General features: G+C 42.4%; 1 protein-coding gene across 2 annotated transcripts; it reads left to right on the top strand.

Moving 5' to 3' along the window:
• The first annotated feature begins 4,021 nt into the window (after nucleotides 1–4,021).
• Nucleotides 4,022–17,688, top strand: b3gnt2b (UDP-GlcNAc:betaGal beta-1,3-N-acetylglucosaminyltransferase 2b). Of its 2 annotated transcripts, XM_048270440.1 has the most exons (3): nucleotides 4,022–4,201; nucleotides 9,486–9,681; nucleotides 14,154–17,688. In XM_048270440.1, the coding sequence occupies exon 3, from the start codon at nucleotides 14,175–14,177 to the stop codon at nucleotides 15,396–15,398; it is 1,224 nt and encodes a 407-aa protein (XP_048126397.1). In that variant the 5' UTR covers nucleotides 4,022–4,201; nucleotides 9,486–9,681; nucleotides 14,154–14,174; the 3' UTR covers nucleotides 15,399–17,688. The 2 variants fall into 2 exon arrangements, with proteins under 2 accessions (XP_048126397.1, XP_048126398.1); XM_048270441.1 differs by lacking the exons at nucleotides 4,022–4,201; nucleotides 9,486–9,681 and adding an exon at nucleotides 11,567–11,729.
• Nucleotides 17,689–19,321: the final 1,633 nt, after the last annotated feature.

Genomic DNA, 19,321 nt, shown 5'->3' with positions numbered 1-19,321 from the left:
CACACTCGACTCTCGAATCCAAGGTGTTGCTGTTTGCATTGCGAGAGTGCAAATCAACACAAGACATTGGCGCCGTGACCCGGATCAGGAGTGCGGTTTTGACATAAATGACGTGCCTATACTGAACTGCTGTGCCCCAGTAAAATCTCAAGTCCAGTTTCAACTAAATTGCTCAGAGTAGGCTTACTCGTCACATATCACACATATCACGTGAATGAAATATCTCACAAACTCTTCACTCAAAACATGACAAACCCTATATCACAATAAACTGCAGACCTTACCTAATACGAGGAAAGCATGCATCTGTACAATAAGCGGTTCCCGAGTAGGCCTAATCCGGTTTTGGTTGTTAGCTTCCATCATTCTGTACGGTAAATGGTATACATTTTTTGCTGTACTGTAATGATGCTGAATGAGCTGTGTACGCGGCAGAATTTTGGTTGAAATAATTAGCGGGCTCTAGTTGCGAGCCTGCTCAAACTACACAACAAAAATCGGACAGACCTGAGTCAAAAGTTTGTCGGATCCAACTGACACTGGGCTGAAATCAGGTCAACATCACAGTGTCTGCTTGGCATAAGTCAGCACCAATTAGCTTCCATCATTCTGCACTTTTATGACATCACACAGATGTCTCAAAGAGATTATTTTGCAGTATTTTTAAAGTACAAAAATACAATAGCATTTTTTAGTATACAAGTATTTTGATAGGAAATACAGTTTACTATCTTGAATGAAACTATCCATTTGAATGAAACTATCCAAACCATCCTTTATCCTGTGATAAAGATACAGTCAGGTATCTGAAGGCCAAGGTAGAAACAGTGACTGGATGTTCAGATATCTATGTTAAAGTCAGGCCAAATCTCACAGCAAACACCAAGTCTGCTCACAAGAGCCAAAACTGGCCCAGAAACAACACCGAGCTGAGAGGGACACCATGTTGAAGGGAATACATGTTGGAACAGATTTACAGTTACACAGTTTAGAGATCAGATGAGAGATCTTGGAAGGACATGAAAAAACAACATCAAACATTCTAATACAATTCTCGGGATAGGAGTATTCCGGGCAAACAGATCAGACAGCTCAGACCAAGACAACATGAGCTTGTTGTTTATCTTGAGTCCTCAGTTGGTTCTAAGAGTGTCCGACAGCACTGTTTGGGTAAAGTTTGCACCATTTTAATGATTACTTTCCCAGTATTTACATTTTGCTCTTGCCCCTTGGCTGACATGCATTTCTTCAAGAATGGGAGGTGGTTTCTTATCAGACCAATGAATTCCCATTGTGACTAATGTGTCACTAGCCTTTACTCACTCAAGGTCGTTTAATTCACAATGCAAAAACAGAGAAAAAGCTTCACTTTCACATGGGAATGATGCCCCACTGCTACCAAGGGAGACAACTTGAGAATTTCCTATAATAAAATGTTATGTCTAAGAGGACATTTTACTACTGCCTGCCTTTGTTTCAGAGAGCAAGGAAAACCTGGGCTCTGAAAAACCTGAGGTCTAAAACATCAGTATATGGCTAAAAGTTACTCAAAACTACTCCCCTGCAGAAAAAAAAAAAAAAAAAAAATGCTGTGCAGCCACAGCAAAACCACACAGAGTCAGTGTGTGGTCAAAGGAGCATGTTGTGTTGTTGATAGATATTTTTTTCGATGATCAAATAAAATGCTTTGGATATCTTAAAAAATTCTAATTCTCAACAATGAGAAAAGATAAGTCTAAAATGATTGGGTAGGTTTGTTTTTGTCCAACTGTTTAAAAACATGTGGTTGTGAATGAGTAAGGTTTGTCATTGTTTACCCAATTGTAGACACAATATAACCTTCATACAGTGAGGATTTCTGCACATGTGTACAGTGGAGGAACAGTTAATATGTTTTGGTATTGTCACATATCCTTTGTGCGATAACATAACAGATTATAGTTTACACTGCCTTATGTGTAAACCATGTTCCTACAGGCTGGTTTGAACATGTACCCTGCTGCACCCAGAGTACATGAAAACATTAATTTGAGGGCTACCTCTGGTTCCCCTTCATGTTAGTCAGTAACACCATATTATATGGAATGTTTTTGCAAAATCAATCTGGCCTCTCTAGGCTTCATCCACCACCAATGACAACTAACACTGAGGGAATATCTCAGCCCAGGTTATTAACTAAATAATATACTACAGGGATTTTGTCCCCAGCCCCCATCTACTGCTGCTGCATGGGTTATGCTCAGTTGGAGGAGCTTAACAGGTCGGCCATGGCTGCCAGAAGCCAATCCCATCATCACAAGGCCAGAGAGTCATTAATCAACCGCCGCCTTACTTTAATCATCCTCACGATAGGACAATTAGACAAACTACAAACTCAAGGCTGGCTCCAGCTGGTAGCACTCAGTCAATGAATCATAAGATGTGACTGCATGTAAATGTTTCCTTTGTGAATGTGTGTATGCATGATATATGAGGACAGATCCATGTTTTTTCCCCCAATACATATAGCCATAATGTGAGAGTCATAAATAGCATTCACACCCAGAGTATTCCCATTACTAAACAAGATATTTTTTTGTCATTTGGAAGTTTTCCACTCTGAATTCTCCATTCTACAATTTAAAAGAAGATTTCCATTTAAATATGCCTGGCATGGCAAAGGAATGTAAATGCGATGTGTGGCTACTGTAGACATGGAAAGAGAGCTGCTCTGTTTTTCCACTTAGCTAGTCTGCTGACCAAAGCAGCCATGTTTTTTTTTCTGCTGCCTCATACTCTCTTAGAGTATCTGAGAGCTGAGAGCTGAGAGTATCTTAGAGAATATCGGCTATTATGAAAGAGCCCGATCACATCTCTTAGACTAAATCATACACATGATGTGGGTCTACTCTTTAGTTGCCTTGAGCTCTAAGTGCTGTTTGATTGGTCAATGTATGGCAACTCAGTTCTCTGTGTGGAAAAACAATATGTCTCCCGTTTCACTGGCACCAAGGCAATATCAAAACAAACAATAAACAAATATGAGTTGGACAATCTGAGTAACTGGGCAAGTCTCCTCTGGCTCAATTCCCACCAAAAAGTGTGGACGTCAGACTAGTTACTGCAACATGTGTCACAAGTGAAGATTATTCTTTCTAGTGCCTAATCGATACCCATTCTAATGCTAGTTTCTGGCTTCAGGGACATTGGTCAGTGTTGTCACACCTCTGCTGTGCACCACATTTGTTCTTTTGTTTGTGGGTTTGGGGTTGGGTTTCAGTCTGATGGCACAACTGCCAAGCCCACATTAGCGCCTCACTAGTGTTGATCAGAGTGCTGAGTAGGCCTAATGCTGATGTGTAGGTAAAATTAGGGATATGAACCGCAGTGTCTGACTAAACTAGAGACTAAACAATAAGCCTTTCTTTTTACACATTCCTCAGATAGGCTACTAGTATAGGCTATAATTTTCTGGCCTCATAGGCTTTCTCAACAGCACATAAACAGGGATTTGAAAACACATAGGGCCTAGGCCTAGCTGGGTGAACACTGGCTACAGTTTTGCAAATCCAGGATCAATGAGTCATGAGTAGGTTACTAAAATAAATAGGACCTACCTTTTGCTGATAAACAGAATTGAAATGTCTCGACAACATGACATGTAGAATATTTTCTATTGTGTAGCCTATTATAGTAGGCTATAGTCTACGTCAATGTAGTCTTATTTTGGAATTAGGCCGTAGATGTATGGATAGACCTGCTGATTTTATAGTAGGATAACCTGTGCATAAGTCTACCCACAGTTATCATCTCCTTCCCTTAACTATTAGTAGGGCTAGGCTAGCCTATACAACAATATACGTTTTTAAATCTAGTAGGCTAATATTCTAACAAGCATTATCATATATCTACTAGATACCAGTACTAATCTAATGTTTCACATCAACTTAATTTTGAAATCGCATTGCCTTCGAAGAGAGGCATTTAAGCCGCGCGTCACTCCACTCCACCCATGGAGGTATGGATGGAGAGTCAAGTCACACCCATGGAGCAGAAGCCAGTCAGTAAAGTAATGACCCAGGAAATACGTGTGTTTCTTTCTTTCCCGAAACGTTCAGTGAGTCTTAGCTTAGCATTACCAAAGAATACTTTCTGCCGTCAGGAGTTGGCCCTGGACGCAGCAGCTGGCAACGTATTGGATGTTTCTGTGATTTCGCTGGAGGTACAGTCCGATTTTGTTACACTCTGTTAACAAAGCGAGTGATCACACATGTATCTGTTTACAAATGACGATGGTTGAATAAGTTCAACGCTTGTCGGCTAGCTGCTCTATGACAAGGAACATCTTAGTTTGGTAATGTTAGTCCTTCGTGAGTTTGGTGGTTCCCCAGTGCAAAATAAGCAAGATTATCCGAAATCAATTGTTGAAGTAGGGGAATTAACATCAATATTTTATTTCTCAACAAGCTAGCGCACCATTTAATCGTATTAGCTAGTTTGACTAAGCTTCGCAGTTTTTTGCGGTATGTAACACACCTGTTGAAGTACAGTCGGTTTATCAAGTTACTTTCTCCCGTGCGGAAATGTTAACGTTACTGTGGGTGTTAGCTAATTTGATTTGACCACCCAGCGTTAGCAAGCTATCCTAGCTGAGACGTTGTATGGCTGTTGTCGTTACCCGTGTTCATAGGCGAAATCTAAGGCAATTTAGTAGCTTTAAAATCTGTATTTACTAACTAAGTTAACGTTAAGGATAAAAAATAAATAAATATATCAATTAGAATGGAATTGGTTAGCCAAACTTGCTAACTAACACTTATTTGAAAAAACTATAGTTTAACAAGTTGGCCGAAAAGTCAGTTTAACGCAAACGTTAAGATAAGTTAGGTAGCCTACGTCAACGTAACACTAATAATAGTTTGTTAACTTTTGCCAAAAGGACCGTTAAGGTCATGACATCCTTAGTTAATGTTAAAGATTAACGTTAACTTACTATCGATAGTTACTCTTCCTCAAATAGCGGAGTTAATGTGAAGCCATCGTAATTCACTTTAATTGAAGATGTCTTATCTAGAATCTAACATCTACATTCTAGAACTACCTATTCTGGAATTCGATAAAAGCTCGCTTATTGGCGACATAGGCTAACGTTACTGTTTTCTTTTTTATGTAGGCCTACGTGGGTAACTTCAAGGGAATCAGAGGTAGCATAATGTTAACTCGTCTAAGTTCATTGAAATTACATGAACACATGTCCCACAAACCGTCGGTTTCCTTTTAACGTAACGCTATTTCCCCATGTTGATTTAACAAAGACAAGTAGTCAAATTGAGTAGTGATTTCATCCGTTTTTTGTGGTAAGGTTGTGCGTGTGTGTGCTGGTAGGCCTATTCTCTTCATTTTTAAAAATAATTTATATATGTGATCTGGATGTAGAAGCTAATGTAGCCTAACTTGCAGCAACCGCCCTATGTACCAAGGATGTCTCCGATCATAGTTGTCACATTGGATACAAATCAGTGAAAGCCGCCAAGACAGGAAATAATCACCGCCACTGAAAATAACCCTCCTCGTCAAAAACAATGGAAATACAGTATATTGCCTATATTATCTATGTCGATCATAATGACCTTTTTATGAAGTCCTGGGAACTGCAGTGGCATTGCTCTATATATGTGGCAGGAAGATGGGAGTTCATCTCTCTGCGATAGTGTCTAACTCTGCCTACTGATGTTTGCTCTCCTCCCTTGGGCATTGTCAGAGGGGGTGATGTGTAGGAGGATATGAGGTCCCCACTGAATCTGCCTGGTTCTCTGAAAGGTGGACAGCTGCCAGCATCACCCTTATGCGTTTTTCCCAGGGTTGTGCTACACTGTCTGTGCCACTTGGGCTCAGAATGTTTGCCCTGTGTGAGTGTCACCTTTCTGGTATGCGTGACTGAAACGTATGTGAAGCTCTGCCCATAGCTGGGTAAGCGGGCAGATGCTTATTAAAACGGCATATCTCAGCTGTTTGGAATAACTCACTCCAGCATGGGGTCAAAAGAAACGTTCCTGGGCCATTCTTTACATGTCTGTGTGGCTTGGAAGAAAAAGGAAGAAGGCCCTCATTACATGCCATTACCTCCTCTTCTGAATTTCCGCTGTAGTGCTTATATGATTTTATTTTATTTTTAATTGTTTTTTTTTTAATTTTTTTTTTATTTTTTTTATGGTTAACGGATTTGGCAGACCCTTTTGTCCAAAACGAATTATTATACTTTACTATTGTAAAGTATCCTAATAGAAAACAAATCAGAGGATAGAGGGAGAATCAACAAGGAGTGTCTTCTATGGTTTTCAGTAACTCGCCTGTTCCCTAAAAATCCGCTGGTGTAGCAGCCTATATTCCCTTTGCCCTCTCCTCCACTACAGCTTTTATTTGTGAGTCTGGTTTGCTCCCATCTGTCACTCCTTGCGTGGGCTCAATCAATAAGTAAAGGTCTAGTTTAAATGTTGAGGCCACACCCACCAGAATGCACACTGTAGAAAATAAGTGGAGGTAAACATTTCCTGTGTGATTGTTCAGAAGGCTTTCCTGCTGCTCTGGTGAGTGCTCTGGTCGTGAGCTTTGGCCGCAGCCTGCTGTTTGATGCTCACGTTGTTATGGTTGAGCCTTGGCCTCATACCAGAGGGAAAAAAAATGTCCCTTTCTTTTTAGTTTTCGGGCTCTCAGTTGAACTAGCGGTCATTGGGGGGGATGATACTCTGTGATTGTGCAATGCAAGTGCATAAGCTAGCCTAAATGTTTGATCATACAGACATTCTTCTGCATCAGACTGTGCATTCTTATTTTTTCAGACCGTAGCTTGTCCTCTGACATTCTTGAGGTTGTCTAGGCCTACCTGTCACATGCTTCTCTGTATCAGCATGGAACATGGCTGACTCGGTAAAGCACACACACAGAGGTGCCTAAGTCCTCAGTCAATCAGTCATCTCATTCAAGTAACCTCCACTCCATTTAGTTCTGATTTATTTCCCATCTCTCTCAGAATCCCCCAGAGTTAAAAGGTGTTCACTGACTAATACTTCACATCTTTGCTTTATTTCTGGTATAAGGAAGTTCTGACTATCCTCCTGACTGGTCTTCCTGAGTTTTTTTATTTATTTTTATTTTGTTTTTAAACCCTAACCCTTTTTGTGATGACTGGTATCTTGTGATTTTCCTGTTCTCTGCAATAATCTGACAGAAGCACTAGCATGCGAGTGTGGTGACTCTGCCTTTTTTTTAACACCCTTGGTGTTCTTTTTCTTTCTGTTTCTCTTTCTCATAGTTCCCACCTCCGTCACCTTGCCCCTTCATTTTTTTTCTCCCTCTGTTCTTATTCCTGCTTCATTTCTCCTTCCCTTTCCTCTCTGTAGTCTGCCCTTATCTGTAGGGATTCCCTATAAAACTCCCAAGGCCTAGACAAGGTGAGGGCTTCCCATGTTATATCAGTGCGTACTTTGTTTTTATGTATGGGCATAACCGAAGAAAACCATGGCAAGTGCCAGTAGCCAGGCAGCAATGCCTCTCTACTCGCTGGCAAAATTGGAAAAAGGTCCTCGTAGGGAAGCAGGAATGCAAAACCACAACTACACCTCCTCTCTCTCCTGGTCCATTATTATCCGTTTCCCCCCTCTTCCTCTTTGCTCTCATCACCCTCAACTGCAGCCTATATCAGCTTGACGGTGCAGGGAAGGGCAGCTTCCCCCTTCTCTCAGAGCTTCTTCTGGCGGTTGATTTGCAGCACAGGCCGCCTTGTGTCACCATAGTCCTGTTGTGCCAGAGCCTGTCATCACCGAGCATGATGCCCACACCAGCACGCATGTGGCTTCTCTGTTTATTGCCAGCGGCTGGACTGTGCATGTCTGTCTCTGTGAGTGTGTGTGGAAAGGCTGTCTTTGTGATGGTCTAGAAAGCTATTGTCCACTAAATTGTTTTTCTTCCCCTTGTTTTCAAAGGGACATTTTGGCGGGTGTTTTCTGAGACTGCAGGGACTTGTATGAGTCATTTGTCAGTGGCCAAACCACACATACAAGCCCACATTGCAAAAAACACCGCATTGTCTCTGGGTTTCTGTCAATTGTTTGTGTGTAATAATTAAGCCAGAGTGTTTCAAAACAGTCCGCTTCACTCCGTGACAGAGTGGACAGATTTGTCACCTCTCCATTTTGAAAAGATATTTCTGCCTTTTTGATGTTTGCACAGAGAAGCCAATGGCTTAATAATTAACAGAGGTCAGATAGTAGTCAAGGTTTTTGAAGACCTGCACAGCACACACAATATTAAACGTGAGACCGGGGCACACAGAGCTGTTATGGTCCTAGAATCTTATGGAAAAGATGGTGTAATTTTCCATGTTGACCTTTGACAATAGGATTGATAACAGTTAAACATGTTTAAGGAGATAATCACTTGTCTTTTTTGAGAAACATAGGCTTTAATTTGTGAGGGAGAGAGAGACTTGATTCCCATTTATGCTTTAAGATGATGAATTATCCCATCAGACATTTTTTTTTCTTTGATAAAATACCAATGATCTACATGAGTCAACAGTATGATGGCATAAAATAATTTGTAGTACTTTTTCAGCTGTTGAATTCATTCTGAACTAATAGCCTAAGCTTAGTCAGGACACAGTCTAAAAAAATTCAGTCTTAGGGACGAGTGAGAGAGACCGATAGACAGGCATAGCTAAGAGAGACCGATAGACAGGCATAGCTAAGAGAGACAGATAGACAGACATTGTTAAGAGCAATACTGACTAACAGAGGACTAGATGGGAGATGGTTAGAGAGACGAGTTTATCATGTGTGTTGTGTTGTGAAAACAGCATCCCTTGTGGTCTGGGTGGAGTGGACAGAGGGCTCTTTACAGGCCCTGCTCTTCCCTGCTCAGTGGAGTAACTGCAGGTTCGGCCACGTTGCCTGCTATAGCCTAGATACTGTGCTAATGGCCGGGAGTCGGGTTGCTACCCCGTGCTGAGCTCCCCCCGACAGCAGACGCTGCTCAGCTTTTCCTCTGTTTGTTTTAACCAAGATGGCCGAACTCCACGGCAACAGAGTGTACTCTGTCCCCTTTGTGTATTTTTTTCCCCCTCTTGCCTTTCTTATTCTCTCTTCCTCCTGGTCTGTTCCAGGTGTCTAGGCGGGGTCAGTGTGAAGTAAACGGAGAAGGCCCAGTTTGGAGGCTTTTTCTTTCTCGTTTTCTTTCAGTCCCCCCTCCCCCTCTTTTGCCAGAGGAGACCTGTTTGCATGTCTGGCTGAGCTCGCCGACGGAAGCAATGGTTGTTAATTGGTGCTTTCCTATGTCTCCTGGGAGAGTATAAATGTGCTCGGAAGGAGATAAGTGCACTGGCGTGTGTGTTACTCGTGCGTGGGTGTGCCTCTGTTTGCATTGTGTACTTTTATAGCATTGCCGTGTGCCACCCATGTTCTGGTCAATAGGTGTTTGTATTGTTGACTGACACATGTTCTGGTCCACAGGTTGCTGCTGCCCCAGCTTCAGAGACTCACCTGTTCATACGAGCACACAGGTAACTTTTTCGGCCCCCCAGCCCGGCAGCATCCGATTCCTGTCTCACACAGAGCCTCAGGATGGGGTAAAGACTCGAGCAAAGCACTTCACTGATCTAAAGGAGGAAGAGGAGGAGCAGAACACCTGAACATTACTGGTGGCCAGGTGAAGCAGCAGTCTCTCATTTAAAACACTTAGAACTAGGGTAGGGAACAATCACTACATTGAATCAGTTTATTGCCCAAATTCCATTTATGTCAATATTCCGTTTAACCTGTTTATAAGCAAGTAGAATGTCACGTTTTGAGCATATTCCTGTTTACATAGCAATCGACATTATTCCGAATAAGTCAGTGACGCAGCCTACAAATAGGCATTCTGTGTGAACTGAGCATGTGCAGGCCTACAACACTCTTCCTTCTGGGAGCACATTCCGTTTAAGGTGTTTTCATGACCCAACATTCCATTTAAAACAGGCATATGCTAGGGTGTGCAAACGGTTTATTAGTAAACCGAATATGGCCTTTTTCGGTTTATTTCAATAAGAATAAGGTGTTTACAAGACCCACGCATATTCGGTTTATTCCCAATAAACTGATTCAAAGCCGTTTATTGGATGTATGAAAACGTGATGAATGTCACTTTGTGCTGTACTCCTCTACCTGGGTGGCAGCATTTCAACCCGTTCTTGAACTGGTTCCGTTCAGAATTCTTTGAACCTTGGTGCTCACATTTCCACATTTGGAACACCGGCTTTGCAAATAACAATGTCCACAGACAAGGTAGAGAAAATATGATGTGTTGCGACATCAGAGGCAAAGTAAAATGTGTAGTTTCTTATGTCTCAATCCATCGAACTAAAGATCTGCTACCCGATCTGGCAAACTTACATAATGCGGTTATAGCCGATAGAGGGTTGCGAAGCGAAGCGACAATTTTGGAAACATTATTTTTAAGCTACAAAAAACTCTTTGGTGTTGCTTTAAAATGCTAGTCAAAGTCTGACTAGTTGACTAGTTTTGTTTACTCATGGCAACAGTTGATATGACAGAAAACTGCTTTTAGCCTTCTCCCCTCTGAGTGATAAAATGACACGCCCACTCTGGTTCGCAGGAAAAAAACAATTATTTGCAGATTCAAGCTCCAAACCAAAGTGCCACGTTCTGAACCGTGTGTTTTGTTTGGTCGAAATGCTCTGACCAGTTCAAATGTTGGTTCGTGAATGGGAACAGAGCCGGTTTTCTGTCGGTGGAAAAGACCTATGTGTGGTATGGAACCCTTGGTGCTAGTGCCCTGAAAGTTGGCCAGAGCAATGCCCAAGTCATGCAGTTTCTGTTCTAGCTCAAACTCTCATTTGTATGGCAGGCTTGCCTCTAGTAGGCTCATAACAAATTATTTGTGAAGTGTTTCCACCTAGTTAATGTTATTTAGTACAACAACTTAGCACTTCACTAGTCAATGTCTTGTGACTCAATCAAGTTTATCACCCTGTATCAAAACGGAACTCTAAGACTAATGCCAGATTTTATGACATTTCTTTGGGGGTGCTACTGCTGACATTTTGATCTCATTGATTGTTTAAACTAAAATCTGGTATGCATATAGGCTACTACTTGTACTAATTCAGCAGCTAGTGCATAACTCCGTCGTTCTCCAATTGAATGGCCAATCTTCATGAATTTGAGGCACATTCATACTTGCATACCAATTTTGCAGAATGGCAGGTTTTTATGCGGTTCCTCTGACATGGTCTGGTTCTCTCGGTGCTCAGATTTAGTTCAACAACCTTTTACAGATGCACACTCATCCTCATTCACTTGACATGTCTAAAAACCACAGAACATTACACATAGGTACTGATTAACTGTCGATGTACAACTGCCACATCCGCAAACTAGCTCCTATTTGGTCTGGTTTCTTAAACGTTCACTCTTTAGTCTATTGTTGCCAGAAATGTAGCCTAGTCATTCAGGATAATGCATTTTTTTTTTTTCTTAATTCATCCTCTTTCTCTCACTTTATAACTGTGACATGAGACTCCATTATGCTGTTACTGACATCACCGATATAGTTCGGTGATGACCCAACTTTTATGTGCTTATATCTTTCAAGTTAGTTGCTACTCCTGAAAACTGAGATGGAATCCACTTGTGGCATCCGTGTTGCTAGGAGGCAGTGTAAACGGAACAAATGGATGTTTAGACGAAGGGCAGGTAGGGAAAAAAAGAACATGGACTCAGAAGTAGGGGAGGGAGGGATGGAAAAGGTTCTTTGGTAGATTAGGATCTTACTGAGGGAAAGTGAGTGAATCTGACTGAAAGGGGGAGGGCAGAGGGAAAACTGTAAATGTTCAGGTATGACTGAATTAGAATGGTCAGATGGTTTACGAGAAACAGAAAAAGGAGGAAGGATGTTTGCGTAGGAAGTTGCTGTGTATAATTCCATTGATGTGCCTCACGCTGTCCCTGAGGTGAAGTTAAAAAGAGGAATTGAGCACTCTTACATCACTATTAAGAAGGATAGTATTAAACCAGAGACTGATAAAAGGATTCTCTCATGTCCATTCCAGCTCTCCTTAGACACTTGCAATCATAGTTTTTTCAGACTTGTTAGTTAAGCATGTGCATATTATCAAACTATCAATATTTTGGATGTGTTAGTGAATAGGGTACAAGGAAGTCAAGATGGTTTGTTTTACTAGAGGCGCATGTGTCTCAGAGGTCCTGGGAGTCACAAGGGGCGCAACTGCTGAATGGACTTCTCTGTTCTCTCAGATTGTCTGGGATGTTCTTCTGCTGTTTCCTTTCAAAAGACACATTCATCATGGGGGGTGGGGGGGGGGGGTTGCTTTGGCCCTATTTATAAAAGACTTCTGGCAGTGTAGTAACCCCTTTGAGCTGACATATGGGGAGGGTTTGGAACAAATAATTTAGTCTTTATTTTCTTTGCTCTTGTTTTGTTAGAGAAGCTACAATGAGGCGAGTTAATCGGTGGGAAGTTCTGTACGTAGTAGCACCATTGTTTTTTTTTTTTTAAGTCAACTCAAGAACAACACCATTGCCTCTTTCCCAGTTTGGCTGCTAGATTCATGGTCATGCTGCTATCGCGGGACTAGATCTCATCTCATGACGTGGTACCACACTGATCAAACATGAATTGACGTTTATACGTCTCCCTTTTAGTAACAGATGTAATCCCATGGTTTCACATTGTCAGCTCGCTAGAGCCTCCATGTGCTCCAAAGATTACAACATAGAGTTTTGCTGTCATCGTTGTTTGTTTGTTTTTTTGTGGCTTTCCATCTTGCTCGGGTAGTGCAAGTTCTTTTGAACTATTCTATGACGTGTCTGACGTTAGGCTAAGGCTAGGTGTGCTGAACTTCTCTATTAGACCAATGTTTTTCTATCTGTATATTTGTGAAGCTCTGCGGTGTAGGGGGCAGGGTAGGAAGGGCCATTTTTTTTTATTTTTTTTTTAATATGCCTCTGCTGCAGGGTAATGATCCATCATGAACAAAGATTAGTGTCATGGGGGCGGACAAATTGAGAGCGCATGAGACCCCTCTTCCTGCCTTGACCAGCATTGATAACGTCAAAATTCAGTCACTTAGGGACATGAACAGCTGTCCTGCTGTAGGATTAGTTGGTATGGCCATATGTTTTGCTTTGGTCAGTTTATAGGCTGTTTGTTTACATTTTTGTTTGTGATATGGATGTATGTTGGTTTGATGCCTCCACCCTTCATTTGAGTCGAGACTGTCAGTGCCCCCCTCCCCCAACTACTTTCTTTCTTTCTTTCTTTCTTTCTTTCTTTCTTTCTTTCTTTCTTTCTTTCTTTCTTTCTTTCTTTCTTTCTTTCTTTCTTTCTTTCTTTCTTTCTTTCTTTCTTTCTTTCTTTCTTTCTTTCTTTCTTTCTTTCTTTCTTTCTTTCTTTCTTTCTTTCTTTCTTTCTTTCTTTCTTTCTTTCTTTCTTTCTTTCTTTCTTTGATTTAGGCTACTGTCTGCCTATGTGTTTCCTCTGTGGGTAAGAGCATTATTATTAGAAAGAGGTTTGACTTGACAATTTGCTCCACAAACTGAAAACCCATAAGAAAGTCCATGAACAAAGACACAGTTTCTTGTTTTGGCCGTGGTTAAAGTACACAAACACTTTATCTATTAGCCTCCTCCTAGAAAGTCAAGCAGAGCCTTCATTCAGGGCGGTTAAGCCAGTTAGGATGGGACACTTCTGCCATTCATGGGCCGGTGCCGCTCCCGCCCCCTTGGCATTAAGATTGGGCCTGAAAAGAGCTTTAGTCCTCGGAGAGCTGAATCTGTAGCACAGACTGTCGTGCCAGAGGGAGAAGAACCTTGGGAGGATAACGAGAGACACAGGGAGAAAGACTCAATCTTCATCTGATGAGCTCAGACTTGAATTTAGAGTGGTCCTGGACTCCTGGGTGACCCCTGTACTATTAGTTGTCAGCTAGTTGGTCTGAGTAAATTTATAGCATGAATTTATAGAATACTCTTTGACATGTGTATTTCTAGAATGACTTTGTTCTGAATAACTAGTTTCCACGTTTTCCCAAATTTTCCAGCTAATTGTCGCTGTAGAGGCCCCTTGTCTGATTAGTGTGTGTCTGTGTTTGTGCTCAGGTGAAGAGGCGAACAGGAGCGATGCAGCGGCGGAAGGTGAAAGTGATGGGGACCATCATGATGGTGAACATCTTCCTCTTCATCGTGCTGGAGGTGTCGCGCAGCGGCGGCCAGGGAAAGGGCGCCGACAGCAAGGTGCACGTGCCCTCCAAGCGCTTCTGGGCCCGACTGGCACCCAGCAACGGCTTCTGGAACCGTGAGCAGCAGAAGCTGGACCTCCTACACAACCCGGTGGTAACCAACAGCAGTGGCGGCATCGGCGTGACCTCTGATGGAACGCTACCATTTGACCAGCTTCCGGACTGGCTCAACGATACGCTGGGCCAGCAGTCGTGCGAGCCGGACCCGCGTGTGGCCAGCCAGCTGAAGGACTACGCCCAGCTGCCGCAGCGCTTTAAGGACTTCCTGACGTACATGCGCTGCCGCTCCTACCCCATGGTAGTGGACCAGCCACACATATGCCAGGACGGGCCCTACCTGCTGCTGGCCGTCAAGTCCCTGGCACCGCACTTCGACCGGCGGCAGGCCATCCGCGAGTCGTGGGGCCGCGCGGGCCTGCTGGCCAACCGCACGGTGGCCACTGTCTTCCTGCTGGGCAACGCCACGGCAGTGGACCACTTCCCCGACCTGTCATCCATGTTGCGCTACGAGAGCGAGCAGCACCGGGACATCCTCCAGTGGGACTACCGCGACACCTTTTTCAACCTCACAGTCAAAGAGGTGCTCTTCCAGCGCTGGCTGGACACCAGCTGCCCCAGCGTGCGCTTTGTCTTCAAGGGCGACGACGATGTCTTCGTCAACACACCGCGTATCCTGGACTTTCTCAATGGCCTACCGCCGGACAAGGCCCGCGACCTGTTCATGGGAGATGTCATCACCAACGCCGGGCCGCACCGCGACAAGCGCGTCAAGTACTTCATCCCGGAGAGCATGTTCGTGGGCCTGTACCCGCCGTATGCCGGTGGCGGAGGCTACTTGTACTCAGGGGACCTGGCGCGCAGGATATACGCGGCCTGCCAGCGGGTGGCGCTCTTCCCCATTGACGACGTCTACACGGGCATGTGCCTGCGCAAACTGGGCCTGGCGCCTGAAAAGCACAAGGGCTTCAGGACCTTTGACATTGAGGAAAAGCTCAGGGGGAACGCGTGCGTCTACAAAGCACTGATGCTGGTGCACCCCAGGACCCCGCAGGATATGATCAAGATTTGGGGCTGGCTGAACGACCCCAAGTTGACTTGTCATTGATCTAGGTTTGAACGGTTGCCTTATTTTTTGATTTTTTTTTTTTTTTGTATCCTTTTTTGTTTTTGTTTCTGCTGTATCAACGCCTGTGGCATTCTAATGACCTCAGGGTTGTAAAGGGGCACACTTCGGCAGCTTTGCTACACAAATATAAGTTATTGCGCTATTGACAACATGACTATAATATTACGAACCTCCACAGTGATTTTGAAGGTGTCCGTTCTCAAAAGGGGCTTTGTAGGGCCCAAGTATTATGATTAGAAGGGACCCCCTCTTATCCAAACCCCCTCACCATCCTCTGGTATGTATTCCGCTCTTCCTCCAAGGTGGTGATGGCCTGTACAGTTAGAGCTCAGCTGGTCTGAGCGTCCTATGGCGTCTTGACCGATGTTTGATGAATCAGCTAGCCTCATTGTGCAATCACTAGTGTGAGCGTATGTGTGACCAAAGTAATGTAGGAAAGGATGGCACTGAAACACATTTGAAAGTGAATTTCCATCCTCTCTCTAGATTTGTACAAGTGTTGCTTCTTGTCTACTGCCTTTTCCATCGAGCCTCTTGTGTTCCAGGTCCACACAAATATTCACCCATGGTGACTGTATTTGGTCAGATGTTTATTTATTTTTTCTTCTAGCCCTGCTTTTTTTTTTTTTGCCAAAACACTGGTGGAGCACCAAAGACAGAGGACTAGGGGAATCCATGGGGTTGAAAGCATGTGGAGAGTGGAGGAACTATGAGTGAGATCTAGAGCAGGCAGGCAGTGCTAACCTTCAGAGGCCAGCCAATGACGAGCCTTGCACAGGCTGTCATGTCTCAGAGCTGTTAACCGTGTGAGTCTGGCTCCTGGACTGCGGCCTGGTGTTTGTCATTTGAGCAGGGCGGAACTTGCTTGAGCTCACAGTGTGGCCCACCCATTCCTGCTCAGCACACACAGAGGCAGTATAGCCCAATGTTATCACAGTGACACCTGCTGGACAGGTAGTGGAAGTTTCCTGCAGTGAAAATAAAGTACACTGGATTCATTAGGTCATAGCCTCACCAACATCAATGGACATTGTTGGACATCTCACAATGCCTGAGAATGACTGCCTTTGTTAAAAAAAAAAAAGTCAGTGGCAGTTATTCATTTTTCAAAATTAGTAACTTATTTTTTTCCCAGTTACTGAGGGAGTGTTGTTCAGTGTTAATGTGTAGACTTGCAAATTAATGTCAAAAACTCATCTGTTACACTGACTGCTGTTTGGGTGCTGAAAAGTCCAGAGAATGTTTACATGTGTAAATAAACAATTGAAAATGTCAAAAAAAAGAAAACAAAGAAAATGTATTTATAAACTCAGTATATTTTGTCCAGTTCTGGTTCTATGTTTATTATGATTGATACAAACACAGGGCTGGATTAGAGACAGGTATTTGGTATTGTCTGTTTATTTGTTTGTTTGTTTTTAAAAATATGCTGTATAAATGCACAGGGCTGTCTAGCCTAGACATTTTTTTTGTATGCTGTAAAAATGCACATGACAATGCTGTCACCTAAGTGCAGGGGATGTGTCATCCAAACTCATATGCACATTAATATATCTAGCCTAACTTGTGTACCTGCGTCAACACCAAAAACTGTCTGTTTATCGTACCAAAACATGGACCAAGAAAATCCTAAAAAAAGTGGTGATATATGTTGATTATTGCTTTAATGTTATTTGGGGCGTTAAGGTCACTTTTGTGTGTGTGTGTGGTCAAAGGAATCTTTTTGTAGTTTGTGTTTTTTGTTCAGTGGAATGCTGTCGGTGTTGTGCCTTTCAAAGAAGCCCAAAGGGTAAATGCTGTAAATGGTCAACTACAGTGGGTCGGGGTTGGCTTTCAGTCGTGTCTGTTTTTGACCTTCAAGTGCAATTTACACCCACCTTGCCTTGGAAATATTTAGCCTGGTCCTAATTCATATCACAAGATTTTATTCCCTTTGTCCTAGTCTTTATAAGTAAATATTTCTGAACTAAAATCTGCTACTTATCTGTTAGTCCATTTTAACAGATCGATTTCCCCAGATCCGTCTGTGTCTGGTCAAGGGGTGGTTTTTCTGTGCTACTGTGACTACTCAGCCAAAATGTGCCGGTCATAAGTGATTTATGACCGACGGCAGTCTTGGTCATAAGTGTTGGTTTGGTTAATCATGAAGTCCTATGCTTCTGCTTCTTTTTCCATGTAGGAGTCTGTCATCCAAAGTAATGTAATGCCTGTGAAGTTAAATTTGTGTCCTGTTTTCTTTCAATAAAGTATACTTGGCTGTTTTTGTAAATCGGTGCTAGGTGTTTGTTTCTTGGTTAATCTGTTCTTGAAAGGGTGAGGTGTTGGTAGAAGTTGATATTTGCCAAATACATCCTGTGAGTCATACTGTCTAAGCAAGGAGTAGAAATCACCTTTTATGGAATGTCGGGTATTATATGTAATTATCTGAATATATCAAACTGGTTAAATATAACTTGCTATCTTACATTTTAATTAGTATGGTGTAGTGCATTGCATTGTGCAATACTAATAAAGCACATATCCTTATATAGTATTAAAACTCCTAAAATATCAAGGAGTGTAATGCAACATTGTGTTTCATGTGAGTGGGGCTTCTTTTAAAAAAAAGAGAAAGACTACAGACTGTACCATTTGAATTGCCCTGAGTTTTCCCCCACTGTGCCTACAAGGTTGCGCCATCCAGGCTATTGTGAGATTCAGAGGAAAGTCAGAGGAGATGAGGTTGGTAAATAAATTGCAAACACAATTGCCAACAAGTAACTACCCAGAGCTATGCATTAACTTAAAGCTATGTTGTATAAGTAGACTAGACATGCTCAACAAAATAAATGCATAAGCTCTATGCAAAAGACAAAGTAAAAGAGATGTGAAACAGTAGCTTAGGGCCAGTTTCATGAAAATAACTTTAACTGTTAACTTTGCCAGCTGTGGCTTGCCCACCCTTACTCCTTTTCTAGAAGCAACAATTTTAGAATGATCTGTGTCGTACTGATTAATGGCACTTCCATCCTGTTTTTTTCCTTTTGTAAACAAAGGCGCAAAAACGGGGCTGATATCAAGTCCACGCTGCTCAAATTCCAAGCACCCACAAATTCCCATATGCCAACCTAACCCACATTAACTGGAGCCAAGCCTGCCTTGAACCTCAGGAAATAAAAGGGAATTGGCCCAAGAGGTGTGATATCCAATTGTTTGTGTCTGCATGTGTGCATCAGGGTTATCACAGGTCATGGAATTTCTGGAATACCATGGCATTTTGGAATGTCTGTTCCAGACATGGAAAGTCAGGGAATTTTATCATCTTTGGGTCAAAGTCATGGAATATCAGGGAATTTTGTTGTAGCAGTTTAAAACTTGACTTGACTTGCCAGAATATATTAATACAAATATATGTCCATGCAGAATTGGTGTATAGCTTATTAGCTTTACTGCGTGTTTGAGTAGTTGTGGTTAGCCCAACTTTGTTTATTTACTGTCCAAGTAAAAGATTCTTGAATGCTACACAGCTGCTATAAAATATCTTTCATTATATGGTAGGTGATGGAAATTCAGTTTTTTGTCAGGGAAAAGTCATGGAATTTTACATTTGACATAGAGAGGGAACCCTAGTGCATTTGTGTGGTTTTGCTTCATGAATACTGTATGTTTTTTCTTTCTTCGTGACTGTACATCCAACTGGTCACCACAAGAGGGCACCCTAGTCTAAAACTTCACCAGACTGTGCTGAAAACTTAGTGCTGTTACACTTGGACATATTTTGCACAAATTAATTTTAATATACACTGTAGTTAAATAACTTTTATACTACACACTTGACATTTCAGCTACCTATATACTACAGTGACACCAACTACCTCATTTAATGAAACCATTAACCTCTGATTCAGAGACTCCATTACATT

This window comes from Alosa alosa, chromosome 18 (assembly GCF_017589495.1).
Source record: "Alosa alosa isolate M-15738 ecotype Scorff River chromosome 18, AALO_Geno_1.1, whole genome shotgun sequence".
NCBI lineage: Eukaryota > Metazoa > Chordata > Actinopteri > Clupeiformes > Clupeidae > Alosa > Alosa alosa.
The sequence above is the reverse complement of the archived record's forward strand: the minus strand, read 5'-3'. Positions and strand labels throughout refer to the sequence as shown.

What these genes read in the sequence shown, in the direction of transcription:
- b3gnt2b (XM_048270440.1), top strand. Translation starts at nt 14,175, where the DNA reads ATGCAGCGGCGGAAGGTGAAAGTGATGGGGACCATCATGATGGTGAAC.